Source organism: Herpailurus yagouaroundi, unplaced genomic scaffold (genome assembly GCF_014898765.1).
Source record: "Herpailurus yagouaroundi ecotype Mexico unplaced genomic scaffold, PumYag 308, whole genome shotgun sequence".
NCBI classification, from domain to species: domain Eukaryota; kingdom Metazoa; phylum Chordata; class Mammalia; order Carnivora; family Felidae; genus Herpailurus; species Herpailurus yagouaroundi.
Window position 1 is genome coordinate 6,040,415 of NW_024412525.1, and position 14,373 is coordinate 6,054,787.

General features: G+C 55.7%; 1 protein-coding gene across 5 annotated transcripts in view; it reads left to right on the forward strand.

The window, feature by feature from the left end:
- Positions 1-14,373, forward strand: part of SLC60A1 (solute carrier family 60 member 1) — a 30,907-nt gene that overhangs the window by 14,040 nt on the left and 2,494 nt on the right. The window contains exons 4-9 of one of the 5 annotated variants that reach the window (XM_040462222.1): positions 1,379-1,547; positions 1,987-2,102; positions 3,167-3,340; positions 8,594-8,741; positions 12,132-12,202; positions 13,494-13,516. In XM_040462222.1, coding sequence (XP_040318156.1) covers positions 1,379-1,547; positions 1,987-2,102; positions 3,167-3,340; positions 8,594-8,741; positions 12,132-12,202; positions 13,494-13,516 — 701 coding nt within the window. The other 4 variants (XM_040462224.1, XM_040462223.1, XM_040462221.1 and 1 more) reach the window with 4 other exon arrangements.

The following is a 14,373-nucleotide window of genomic DNA, read 5'->3' on the forward strand; positions in this document are numbered from 1 at the left end:
TGACCGGGCTCTTTCACAGCTGTTTCCCCTCGGCCTTCACCCAGGCATTCTGCCACCGCAGGCCTCTGTGTGTGGGTTTCCTGTTTCCCCCATCAGACTGGAGGGAGGGTGTGACTCCCCCCGTCAGACCTGGGACTCCCGAGGGCAGGGGTCGTCTCCTCCCACTGAGGCCTGATTTGCGGGGCGTGTGACTTGTTATCTTTGAGTGTGGAGGGAGGCTGCCAAGGTGCCCTCGGGGGGCGGGAGCCCTGGGTAAATGCCACCCCCCAGCCCGGGGCACCAGCCTGCCTCCAGGGAGGGAGAGACCGCTTCAGAGCAGCACCAGCCCAGCTGCCTCCCATCTCTGTCAGTGCGGAGATGCCCGGCGGGCTCTGGGCAACTTGCACAGCTCCCTGGGCTTCCTCTCTGTCCTAAGCAAAAGGAACTCGATTTATATTGCAGCAGGGAGAGCAGAGGGCAGACTTGATGGGGAGCTTCCTGGCAGTGAGGGCGGTGAGACGCAGGCAGGGCACCTGAGGGAGGCGGTGGAGGCTTCTCCAGGCAACCGCAGGGGTAGGAGCTATTTCTCATCGCCCTGAGGAGTTCGCTAAACCCAAGTGGCTTGATGTAAAATAGCAACGCACACAACACCGGGCTCGTGGGCGCGGGTGTTGCCCGGATCGTGCATCTTTCCAGCAAAGGAGTCCGTGTCCTGGTTTTCCTGTTTAGACAGCGAGCCTCTGGGGACAGGCCCTCTACCTCCTCGGGTATAACATCACCCACACAAGCCCTGAGGTGGGGTCTGACCAGACAGAATCAGGGTGCCCCGGGCTCCAGTCCAGCTCCGCCCTTCCCTCCCCCGTCAGCCAGTGACCAGGCACTAACACTCTCTGGTCTCTCACTTACCGATCTGGTCTCTTCCAGTTGTAACGGGTGATGACGAAGTGACAGTTTTGAGCCTCAGGTCGCCCCATCTGGAAAATGGGGATAATGAACCAAAGCAGACCTTCTTCGTGAGGTGTCATGTGATCTCCCAGCATGAAGGGGGGGGGGTCCCGCTTCGGCACCGTTCAGAATAAGGACCTTAGAAACAACTTTATCTCTGACATCTCTCCTGTACCAGCGGGGAGGCCTGGTGTGAGTCCCAAGATTTGCATGTGACAAGGAGCTGTCTTCAGAAAAACGGATGTGGTTAAGGTGGGACAGTCAATACACCTGGTGGCATTCGCTGGGGATGGCCTTTAGGTGGACACCCGTAGAAAAGAACCGTCTTCTCTCAGGACTGTGCGGACCCGTGCCGGTCGACCCCGTGGTGGTGTGTGCAGGTGAAGCACGGGAAGGGGAGAGCCTGATGGGAACAGGGCTCTCCTGACCCTCTGCCCACCCCCCCTCCCCCCAGCTCCCGGTGCCCATGGCTGTGCTGTTTCTGCTATCCAAAGAGCGGCTGCTGGCCTGCTGCCCTCAGAGGAGGCCCCTGCTCCTGTCCGCAGATGAGCTGGCCCTGGAGACGCAGCCTCCCGAGAAGGAAGACGCCTCCTCACTGCCCCCAAAGTTTCAGCCACACCCAGGTGGGGGCTCTAATGAACTTTCACGCTCACGGCCCCACACCGAGGCTTCCCTAGTGACCCCATCCCCCGGAGGGTGAACGTAGATCACAGGCGATGATGGTTGGAAGCAAACCCCGGGCACCGATGGTCCCGTTTGGCAAGACACGGACCAGCCTGGCCGCAGGAGTGGGGCAGGCAGGCTTCTGGCTCCAGCCTGCACTCTGCCTCAGCCTGCCTGTGTGACCTTGGGCAAGTGACGTGATCTCCCTGAGCCTCGCTTCCACCAGGACTGAGATGGACAGGAGCTGTCCCTGACAGCTGGCTGGAAGTTAGGGAAGGTGGGCGGCAGTAACTGGTCCCCAACCTGCCAGGCTCGCCCATCTGGCAGCCGCTTACCCCGGGCCTGCAGAGGGGAAGGAGCAGAAGCTGAGACTCAGCCCTGTTCTCGTGTCTCGCCCAGGGCACGAGGACCTGTTCGGCTGCTGGCAGAGGAAGAACTTCAAAGGAGCCCCTTACTCCTTCTTCGCCATCCACATCACAGCCGCCCTGGTCCTGTTCATGACCGACGGGATGACGGTGAGCCTGCCCGCCTCCCCGACGCTCAAGCTAGGGGCGGCAGGAGAAAGAGGGGAGCTTCAAGGTGTCCTGGAGGGCTCACCTGTTGTGCAGTCAACTCATACATTTAAACTAAATAAAAGTCCTAGGGGGCGGGGACTGTCTGAAGAATCGTTCGCAGCCCCTGGGTACCATGGTCTTCTGTCCCAGCCAGCTGTTTTTATTCTCCTTAACTCTGTGGGTAGGGGCCCCTCTGGTTTGTTACCAAGTGCCGGCTACCCACGTTTCTTGAGAGGCAGAGGTCTGTTCCTCCAGATAGAGGTCATGCCGTGTAAACGCGAGGGCACGCTGCTTCCCGGAACGCGTTCCAAACCTCAGCTTCTCAGGCCATGTTGTAAACAAGCTACGGTCAAGATTTGGGCCCAGCGATTTATTCTACTAGTGACCTCTGTTAATACTGTTTAGTGCCTTTTTCCAGAAATCTCGTAGGATTAGATCGGGATACTTTTGAATGGCCGATTGATTAACCGATTGCCATGCTGGGGCCTCTCCGAAGAGAAGGCCCTAAAACAGGTGACCCAGTAGGAAATACTCGTGACAGTACTGGTTGACTCCCAACTCTCAGTGTGACCTTGGGCGAGTCACTTCTCTCCGCCCCCTCCTCCGTAGAACGAGACGCGACACGTGTGCCCACCTTGTTTTCAGCTGTGGTGCCCTTCCTTCAGCAAGAAACCGTCCGTGGAATCCTCATAAATGAGACGTGTGGTTGTGCTCTGCTCTGGTGGGGAGGGGGGAGCGGCCCAGACCTCTCGAGACCCCCTGGGGAGACCCGGAGACACCCCTCTCCCTGTGTCCCCAGGCCTGTGCCTCTGGGCCGGTGGAATGTGTAAGCTCTACCTCCCCAGGGTCTGTCCTCTGCTCAGGCCGCGAGTGTTGTGTGATGTTGGCCCTAGGCCCACCTTTAAGCTTCTAGAAGCAGGACCAGTCCTCCCTCAGCCCTCAGCACACCTGCCCCGACCTGGTCTTCCTTCTCTGAGGGCTCAGCTGTGCCGCAGGTGTGCTCAGCAGGGCCCGTCTCTCCACAGGGGGAGTACTCAGCCTTTGTATACAGCTATGCAGTGGAGAAGCCGCTGTCTGTGGGGCACAAGGTGGCTGGTTACCTCCCCAGCCTCTTCTGGGGCTTCATCACCCTGGGTCGGCTCATCTCCATTCCCATCTCCTCCAAAGTGAAGCCAGCCACCATGGTGTTCGTCAATGTGGTAAGTGGCCTCCTTTCACTTCTTGGAGACGCAGGAGGACCATCCACTCCTGGCCCTACCACCGCCCCAGGACATTTGCTCGGGACTGGACAGGGAGGGAATGCAGGAGTAGAGGGAGGAGAGCAGCGGGGAGAGAGATGCCGGTGAGGAAGGGGGGAATCCAGAAGGTGGAGCCTATCTGTGTGACCTTGGAAAAATCCCTTTCCCTCTCTGGGCCTCTGATTTTGTACCCATCAGAGAAAGGGGCCGTCAGCTGACAGTCTGCCCAGAGTACAAGTGAAGTGGGTGCTGGCCTTGGTCCTCCTGTGTGACCTTGACGCCCAGCTGGTCAGAGCCCCATGGCCAGCGGAGGCCAGGCATCCCCTGGCCTTCAGAAATCACCGTGTCTGGGCTGGAGCCTAGGAATCTGCATTTTGAAACTCTGCCAAACGATTCTCAAGTACCAGGCTGGAATGTAGGGTGTTATTCAGGGAACTGGTCTGCCCAGAAGGCAGGGGTTCCAGGCCCAAGCGATGGGGTCAGACTTTCGACCTGACGTGGGTCCATGTCACTATCTATGACAAAGCGTCCAGATTACAGATTAGGGTCGTCTAGCCCAGCCTCCCTCCAGGGCTCAAATCACCTCTGTAACATCCCCTCCAGGGAGTCCACAGTCTGTTTAATAACCTCCAGTGACTGGGAACTCACTCCCTTTCCAGGCAGCCCGATCCACTGCCAGAAAGTACTTCCCTGAGTCAAGTTTCTAGCGGCAAGGGGGTTCGGAAATAATGTTGGGGCTATAGACACCAAAGATCGTGAGCGCCAAGAAAAGCCTTTATATCTGACCTTGTGCTGGTTGATGACTTTTAAGAAAGAAATTACTTTTTTTTTTAGTCTTTCTTTCTTTTTAATTTTTTTTAACGTTTTATTTATTTTTGAGACAGGGAGAAACAGAGCATGAACGGGGGAGGGTCAGAGAGAGAGGGAGACACAGAATCTGAAACAGGCTCCAGGTTCTGAGCAGTCAGCACAGAGCCCGACGTGGGGCTCAAACTCACGGACAGTGAGATCGTGACCTGAGACCAAGCCGGACGCTTAACCTACTGAGCCACCCAGGCACCCCTCTTTATTTATTTTGAGAGAGAGAGAGAGAGAGAGAGAGTGAGCTCGTGACCTGAGCCAAAGTCAGATGCTCAGCCAACAGAGCCACCCATGCCCCTGAAAGAAATTTCTGTTCGACATAGAGGGGAGGCGGTGTGAGCGGAAGCCGAACTCAAGAGGTTGAGGGCCGGACAGGAAGCGGAGGTGTGACCGTTGCAAATGGTCCTGAGCTGGAGGCCAAGGAGAAAAGGAGGGAGCCTGGAGGGAGAGGTCCCATTGTCAGAGAGCAGGGCTCGGGCCCCCCCCCCCCCCCCGCACCCGAAGGGAAGAGCAGTGGAGAAGGGAGTGTCATCTCAGTGAAGAAGAGGGCCAACATGATACTGCCGGGAAGGATCAAGTCTGCACGAGTCCTGGGGTGCAGAAGGCTCCGGGTACGTGTACTACTGGGGGCCTCTGCAGGACCCGAGGGCAGCTGCTTAGACAGAGGAGGGTGGGGCGGGACTCTGAGTTTGGAGGAAGAAAAGCATCTGAAGCACCCACATGACAGGCGCGGATGAGAAAAACTCACCCGGACCGTTGGGTTTTGTTTTTTACTTTTTAAAATTTTTTAATGTTTCTTTATTTTTGAGAGAGACAGGCATGAGAGAGATACAGAGTGCGGGCAGGGGAGGGACAGAGAGAGAGAGACACACACAGAATCCAAGCAGGCTCCAGGCTCCCAGCTGTCAGCACAGAGCCCGACGCAGGGCTCAAACCCCGGAACCGTGAGATCATGACCTGAGCCTAAGTCGGCTGCTTACCCGCCTGAGCCACCCAGGCGCCCCTGGACTGCTGGGTTCTAAAAGGAAACCTAGATTCCTGGGCCCAACCCAGACCTCACGAACTGGAAGGTCCAGGGGAGGTACCTAGTGATCTGTATATTTAACCAACACCCCAGGGGGTTCATGTCACCAAGCAGATTTCGGAAAACAGTGTCTTGGAACAAGTGACTCCCAAATACATTAGTGGTGGTTTGGGAAGATACGGATTTCCGGGCCCCTCCCCCGGAGACTGTGACTCGGGGTGTGGAGAGGGGCCTTGGCGCCTGGATTGTTTTCAGACCTTTTCAGGTGCTTTTGGCGGGCACCCTGGCAGGATTACAGGTAAACAGCCGCGAGCAAGTTCCCCTCATGCTGCCGATTCACTCCTCTCCGTTTTAAACTAACAGTCACCCTGCTCTCTGTTCTCCTGGGTCTCGACAACCACTTCCTGGTGAAGGAACAGGCACTTTGTGCAGGGCCTGTGGGCAAGTGCAGGGGTACCAAGTTGTACAAGGCGGGGCTCTGCCTCGGGGAGCTTATGGTTGGCTAGGGGGCTAGGGAAGAAGAGGGGCAGGGGAGGGGAGGGGAGGGGGAGTGGGGCGTGCCCTGCAGGGCCGGTCAGGTCAGCAGGCGCGTGGTTAGCAGGTGAGAAGCAGGTGGGGGGGTGGGGGGAGCCTCACGGAGTGGGAGGAGTGGGAGGAGTGGGAGGAGGGGCTAGTTCGCCCTGGGCATGCGCGCTCCGTCTTAGGTCACCCCGGCTAAAATAAGAGGTGTTTTTAAAGCTCGCCCAAGTCTGGAGATTTTCAGCGTGGCTCATCAAGGCCCGCCTGCAAACGTGTGATGTGTAAAGGGGGTGCCAAGGCAGCAGGAGGGGAGCAAGAGCAGAATCTCCGCCGGCTCTGCCCCCGACGTCTAAGTTGAGAGCTGACAACTGAGAAGGTGCCATCGGTGTGAACGGCAGAGGAGTCGGGGTTCCTGGCTGATGGCACTGCTGGTTGCAAGGCCCAAGGGGGGAGCTAACTGGGTGAGAGCGGGGTGGGGCAGGGTCTGTGGTGGGGAGCAGAGAGGGAACAGGTTGGGGAAGCAGACAGGGGCTAGAGCCTGGAAGGTCTTGTAAGCCAGGTTTGGGGTTTTATTCCAAGTGGGAGAAAAGCAGGCCTTTAGAAGGTGTTAGGCGGGGAATGGACATGATCTGCTCTGTATTTTATTTTAAATTTTTTTTATGTTTATATTTGAGAGAGAGAGAGAGAGAGACAGTATGTGAGCAGGGGAGGGGCAGAGAGAAACAAAGAATCTGAAGCAGGCTCCAGGCTCCCAGCTGTCAGCACAGAGCCCAACGTGGGTCTCGAACTCACAAGCAGTGAGATCATGACCTGAGCTGAAGTCGGTTGCTTAACCGACTGAACCACCCAGGCGCCCCCGATCTGCTTTGTATTTTAGTATATGTGCTGCCGAAGCGAGCACAGATCTGCTTTGAAGCACGCTGCCCTGTGCTGTATGAGCGTGGATAGATCTAGAAGGGAGACAATGAAGAGCCACTCCTATAGTCCAGGCACAAGAGAGTGGTCCGGGATGGGTGTGGAAAGGTACAAGGGTGCACGGCGTTTTGGGGGCGGAGTTGACAGGACTTGCCCTTGGCCTGAAGGTGGAAAGAAGGAGGAAACAAGATCAAGGACATACATACCTTCGTGACAGGGCCTGACCACGGGGCGGATGGGGATGCCCTTCACTGATGCAGGGAAGTGTGTTTGCTGGAGGCAAGGCCGGGCTCTGTCTGGACCAGGCTGTCAGTCGTCCAGTGGAGTTCTGGACACAGGTCATGGCCAGAGGGATGGATTTAAGCGGCTGGGCGTAGAGATATTTGAAACCATGGCGCCGGACCAACAGGGAACACAGACAAAGAGCCAGAAGGGTCTGGGGCCATGCCAACATTTAAAGATTGAGCAGAGGAGGAAGAGCAGTGAAGCTGTGGGGCCATTTTCCGTGCCAAAGAAATACATTTTACTTGGAACCTTGGATATGTCCGCCTCTGTCGCGTTTGTACTGCGTGAAAGAAGTCTTTCGCGCTGCTTCTCCATTGTGAAGAGGGTGTCTTCCCCTCAGCCGCCATTTGTGGTACACCCCCCTCCGGGGCAGCAAGTCTTTCGCTAGGTCTCGGGTCTCGGACCAAGAGATCTTGCAGCAGAGACGGAGGGGCTGGTAGAGAAGCGTAAAGGGAGGGGGCTCGCGGGTTGCGATCACTGGCTTGGTTCTTCCAGCTGGAGCAAATCCCCGGGATCTGCCTGTGAGTGTGACCGTCCCTCCCCTCGGCACGCTCAGGTCATCTGCAAAGCGGCCGGGGTGGGGGTGGGGATGGATGTGTTTCTTACACACCTTCTAGCCCTCTGCTATGTAATTCTATCTTTCTTTTTTCTGGAAACAGAGGTACTCACCCAGGAGACGCTCACCTGAAAACCATGGTTTTCTATGCAAGATCCTTGTGTCTGGAGACATCAGGGAGGGCGCACACACAAACACTAAGACTGATATTTGTCGCAAGAGTCACACTTGAGGAGACCCTGCGCTGCCATCACTTTCCTACCACTCTTCTGTGTAGCTTTTGTAACCCATTTCGTGGACTAGGAGGCTAGAGAGATCAAGGACTTCAAAGCCCCAGACTTGGTCTTTTGCCTCCAGACCCGGGCTGCCTAAGTTTCCTCCCAGAGGCATTTTGCCTAGAAACTTTTCAATATTGACATAAAAACCTTTTTAAGGGATTTAGAAAAAGCGGCACTTAACAAAAATATGCCCGTGTGACAGAGACCCTTACTGAACCAGGAAGATCTCTGGTCCCCGAATCCATCACAAGAGTCTCTAACCACGGGCTGGAATTTGCTCATGGGAGTCTGAGCTGAAACCGGGGAACCGGGCCACAGTCACGGACCCTCCGTCTGGGAGGTTTGCCTGGATTCCCAGAGCGTGGGGACCCAGACACCCACACCCTCCCCAGCCAGCCCCTCCTGCTGCCTGCAAACGCATGGCTTTTAGGGCCAGAAAAGCAGCTCCTCTTCATGAGGAGTGGAGGGCAGAGAGCTGGTGGCGTGGCTGGAATTCCCCGTGCTCCAAGATAAGACCTGAGGGACTGGCAGTACTGCCTCACCAAGCGCTTTTCAAGTGTGTATGGCCCGCCCTCTGCCTAGCGGTCCTGGCGGCTCATCCCCCAGGGCATCCTTGGCCGAGACCCGGCTGGGGAAGGTGCAGTTCCCACACAGTCCACAGGGAGGCGCCCTGGTCACACAGCGCTGCTCTGGGGTCCGAGAGGAGCTTTCCAAGTCAGGAGCGGGACGCCCAGCTTTTCCCAGTTCCTAATAGCCTCCTTCTCTGCTGTTAAAAGGTGGGCGTGGTGGTGACGTTCCTCGTGCTTCTCGTTTTCTCCTACAACGTCGTCTTCCTGTTCGTGGGGACAGCCAGCCTGGGCCTGTTCCTCAGTAGCACCTTCCCCAGCATGCTGGCCTACACTGAGGACATTCTGCAGTACAAAGGTGGGTGTGCTGGGGCGCAGAGCAAAGAGCGCCCCCCCCCCTTGGCTGGGTGCGGCTTCCTCCCCCGACGCCCCATCTTTTCTGTGGTATTCCAGCCAGGTCCCCGCCCTCCTGACTCGGGTGGGAACTTGTTCGCAAGGTTCTGACCCACGTGGAGTTCCCCGTTCAACAGTATGCCCGTGTCATGTGATTTCAGGCCACTGAGAAGCCTTAAGCTTCTCTTTCCCGTTTTCTTTTCTCCCACGGCAGTGCCTCCTGAGGCACAGCTGGCATTTTGTGAAACACGGGTGTGCTGGAAATCCCAAGTTCAGAGACCAGCAAAGTTGCGCAGGAAAAGTTAGGGCATAGGAAGGGGGTTGATAACTTATCAGTAATCTCCCTCCCCTGCTGTAGCCTCCCCACCGCGTGTAGCAATGAGCAATGATCCTTTTTTTTTTCTTTAAATGGGTTCATTAAAAATAATTATGTTTTGAACATTTAACGTTACCCTTAGAAGTAGCTAGAGTGCCCTGGGGTGTCGGAAAACCAACATTGAGGAGGAGTGATTTCTTTAGGGAGGAGTGAGGAAATGGTGTATGGGGGGGGGGGGGCGGTCAGGAGCAGTTAGAGCCAAAACCAGCGCAGTTATCCCCAGTAACAAGAGATGGCAGGCCTGGATCCGCGAGATCTAAGGATGATCTCCAAACCCCAGTGAGTAGACGAAAGCAGTGAATTAACGTTGGCATCACACATCACGCGGTGGATCCCAGAGTTTTAAGTGGTCAACAAATGTTAGACAACACGGGCGCCTGGCCGGCTCAGTCCGCGGAGCATGTGACTCTTGACATCGGGGTCGTGAGTTCGAGCCCCACATTGGGTGTGGAGCCTACTTAAAAATAAGTTCATTAAGTAAGCCAAATGTTGGAGAATAATAATAAGTGGTCACTCAGATCTGCTCTCTTCTCATTTCCCACCATCCCTACCGCAGTTCAGGCCTTTCCCAGGACGTGCCTGCTTGGAATATTTCACGGTGCCCCGTTTTTTCCAGTCTCTGATCACCTCCATCGCTGCCTCCGCAGGTCTTGGCCTGTGCCCTTCAGATTTGCCTCCCTCGGTGGCGGTTCTCAGTGCTGGTCCCACATTAAAATCACCCAGAGCGCGTATAACACAACCAGAGGCCTGGGCTTTGTTTCCATGACACCTGGCGTAATTGGTCCGGAGCCACTGGGAGGCTCTGAAGCGCAGCCAAGGTGGGACCACTTAGCGGCGGGTCTCCAACCTGCTGCAGTGGGGTCCCCGTGAAACACACAGTCACGGCCTTTGCATATTCCGGTGGTGATCTTCTCCTTTCACCAGCCTCCCCTGCCCACCTCTTGTACTCAGGGCCTGCGTCCTGGCCATGCTGAATTACTTGCTAGTCCCTGATGGCACAAAAGCTCTGCTCTGCCCGGAGTGCCCGCTCTACTCCGTCTGGCCCCTTTACCTGCCTGCTCAAGTCCCTCCTTCTCTACCCCTTCCGGAAGTTTCTCTGATTCCCCCTGGAAAGATGTGTCCCTCTCCTTTGTACCTGCCTCTCTTGTTTGACCCTCATGGCTTCTGTACCTATGTTATCTGTGCCCTCTCCTCAGCAATGTGCTCCCTGTGGGCACCAGCAGGGAAGGAGGGCCAGAGCATAGGCTTTGAGGTCATTGGCAGACCTGGATGTGAGTCTTGCCTGCACACTTTCTGGCCTTGAGACCATTTTCTCAATTTTCTTCCCCTTTCTGAGCCTCAGCTTTCTCATCTGCAAAACGGGGGCGCAAATACTTATCTTTAGGATTGTTTGTGCGTTTGACGAAACGTAAAACACTTGACTTAGCAGCTTAACTGACTCACAGGTGCTCAAAACATACGTTAACTCTAATTATTCATCTGACTACTCGGTGTTTAGCTCGGTACCTGATGCCCAGAAAGTACGGGAGGGTTTTTGAATGAATGAGTGGGATAGACAGTGGGTGCTACTGGGATTCAGAGAAGGGAGTGACCAGTGTTGAATCCACACATAGCTTCCTGGAGGAGATGGGACGTGAGCTGGCCCAGGATTTGGAAAGGCAGAAGGAAAAAGGGAAGACATTCCAAGGAAGAGTGGGGCAGGGGCAGTGAACAAAGTGACAGCAAAGGCATAGAGACTAATGTACACGTGAGCCAGACCAAAAGAGGAACTTGAAGCCTAAAGCAGGGAATGATAATCTCTGTTTTAGTAATCAATCAGTCAGCATTAAGTATCTATCATATGTTGGTCACTGGGCTAATAATAAGCAGTAGTGGATGCCACTGAATACAATTCAGGGCACAGTCCCCTCTCGTGGGCTCGCAGCGCAGAGGGGAAGGCTACCCTGCAAACAGTGGGGTACCTGGGGGAAGGGTGGAGGGCCGCGGGACACGAAGAGCAGCTACCGCAGGGTTAGGGACGGGGGAGATTTCCTGGAGGAAGTCTAAAGGAGAAACTTCAAAGATGAACAGGGGCTCGGCCCACAAAGGGGAGGAGGAAGAGGACCGCTCAGGAGGGAGGGAGGCAACGCAAGCGTCAGAACCCGGCGGTGAGCACGAGTGTGCAGGGCAGGAAGCGAGACCGTCCTCCTGGCGGGAGGGTGGATTGTGAGCGGGTGTGATGGGAGTCTGAGCTCTCAGCAGAGACCAGGCCCTGCAAACCACATGAAAGCATTTGGACTTTATCCTGAAGGCAGCGTTGAAGGGGTTAAGCAGAGAACTGGCAGGGGTTCGGGAGTTCACTGTGTCCAGCACTGTGCTAAGTACTTACCACTTAGTAAGTGGTGTATCAAATTCACCACACAGCAACCCTGCGGAGAAGGTGTTGCCATGCCCATTTACAGAAAGGAAACCAAGGCCTAGAGAGGGGGGAGAACTTGCCTAAGGTCACACGGCTGGTAGGTAACACAGTTGGGCTTGGGACCCGAGTCTGACTCTGAAGCTTGGGCTCAGGGGGTCTGTGCCCTGTTGCCAGAGTGAGTGGAGGTGTGGCTGGTCAGTACAATGCCAGGGCAGTGAGGACACTGGTCTGCCTGGAAGAGAGGGCTGGCCTGAGGAGATCAGGGAATCTTTGCGGAAACGTAGGGGGCAGTCAGATTTGGAAGGACCCCCGAATGCCAGGCTAAGCAATTTGGAAGTTACCCTGAAGACAACCCTGAGTGACTGAAAGTTCTAGAACAGTGAAACTATACTGACAGCAGGACCTAAGCATTCCCAAAGCAAAGTTAAGGACTGAGGCCTGAGAAATCTTAGGAATTCGAACTCGTCCTCTTAGGCAGTCACGCCATTTTCCAGGGTCTCCCCAGAAATAGCCGGGATTGTACCAGCTGACTTGTCTCCTTAACTTGCTTTTACTAACCCAAATCCTTCTCTTTTGGTTAGGCTGTGCGACCACAGTGCTGGTGACAGGGGCAGGAATTGGCGAGATGGTTCTCCAGATGCTGGTTGGTTCGGTATGTGGGAGACCCTAGGGGCAGGGGACGGCATTTGGGGAGCCCCCCTCCAAGCAGGTGGGAAGATGTAGCCAGCCACCTTCTGAACCCAAGCTGTCCCTCCCCTGGGGGTCCCACACAGCAGGCAGGGCCCCCCTCCGTTACCTGTTTCCGCTTCTGCATGTGAGACCTGGAGATGTGAAGGGAGGTGCGGCACGGTCCAAAGCAAACACAAGTCATGTCTGGGAGCGGGGCCAGCGGGGCCCTGTGGGAATGTCGTTCAGCTCCCAGAGCCTGGGATGGGATTGAGTGGCGGGCGGGAGCTCTTTCCCCACCTCTTCTCCACCTACCGTCCCCACCCCAGCTCCCCTAGCCTCTGGCCACCCTACACAGGGCCCAGCTTTCCTGCCCAAGTCCTGCCCTCATCGAGGGCCAGCCCTCCCGCGTCTCTTCAGACGTACCCGTCCTCCCGGGTGCACCAGGAAAAAAATACATCTGCCTTTGTTTGAAGCTTCTAGCGCTGTTGCTACGCCCCCTTTTACAAAGGAGGATATTGAAGCTCAGATAAATTAGCAACTTGCCCTCGGTCAGTCATACTTCTACAAACTGACAGGATATTCAAACCTAGGTCTTTGGGTCTCCCAGATGCCCCTAATCCCAACCCTCCTTTCCTGATCTTGTGCCCTGCCGGGAGGAGAGCTACACCTCCTGACAACACTCCGCATGGAAATGACGTGAGGTCTGGGGTTTGCTTCAGTGTGATCTAGTGCAGGGGACAGTGGAGGGGCACGGAGGTGCTAATTGCTAGTCGGGTGACGGGCCCAGGGGAACTCCGTAAGCTCCTTTGGCCTGTGTTTTAAATTCTCCATGATAGACATAGGTCTATACACATCCTCTGCAGAGTTCTGGTTCGGCCCTGTGGGTATAGACACGGTCTGACCGGAGTTTTAAGGAAGATGGAGAGATTTTCAGAAGCTTCCAGATACAGAGCGAAAAGGGACCGCAGGGGTCACGAGCAGGATTTCTGCCTCCTCCAGACACATAACCTTGAAACGAGGCCAAGACGTCCCTCCTACTCACCACCCTGCCCGTCGGTGTGACGGGCCTCAACCTGACTGCGGAGCCCGCCGGGGGGTCGGGGAAAGCTGCTTCCTCCAGTGCGCCTTCCTGTGAGGCTCTGACGGCCTGCGTCTCTGTGTTTTCCCCTCTGGCAGATTTTCCAGGCCCAGGGCAGCTATAGCTTCCTGGTCTGTGGCGTGATCTTTGGTTGCTTGGCTTTTACCTTCTATGTCTTGCTCCTGTTTTTCCACAGGATGCACTCTGGACTCTCATCAGGTAAGGAAAGAATCTGTTGCTACACAAGAGGAGGAAAACAAAGTGAGGCGAGGCTGTGGGAGATGCTGTAGATCGTAGCACGCCACAAATACTGTTCTGTTCCAAGTAAAGTGCGAGGAAGTGTTTATTTTTCTACAGCTTCCTTTTCCCCTCTTCCTGCTTTGCCATGCGATTGTCCGCACTGGACTCTTAGGGCAGGAGGGAATGGGATAGGCTGACTCATGGTTTCTCCATCAGGAGAGGGGCACGGATCGTGAACTTGGCTTCCTGTATCCCACCATGCCGCGGGACCACGGGCCAGGATTCCCTTTCCAGCCCGTGTGGGGCCCTGAAAGGCGGCCTCTGCCTCCTTGGCTGGGCCACGGCCCAGAGGCCTAATTGGCCATCTCCTTGCAGTTTGGGATTTTGACTCTAGTCCCAATTTCTTTTTCAAAAAGAGGTCCTCCAGGCCAAGTGGCAAAGAAAAGCTCCTTTGGGGCAGAGACACCTCCTAAGAATAGTCTCATTCCTGGAGACCCAAGGCAGGGGGTGTCCCGAGGCTATTTTTATGTCTCTGAGCCTCCCAGCCTTTCTGCCCAGAGATCTCAGAGTCCCAGGCACTGTATCAGCTGTGCACGTAGCCAGTTCTTAAGAGAAGGGGCCCAAGCGGAGCCCTCATCCTCTCCATAAAAGCAACATGATCACCAAACAATTGAAGGAATGGGTGTCTGCAATCCAATCTCTCAAACGACCACTCAGTTTAAAGCCAAGGAGAGCAATCCCGCCACCGCCCCCCCCCCCCACCCCGGTCAGCACTAACTGTAGCCCCACTTCCAAGGTGGCCGGTACCAGCTGGTGTCTAGCCTAGCACTCAGCAT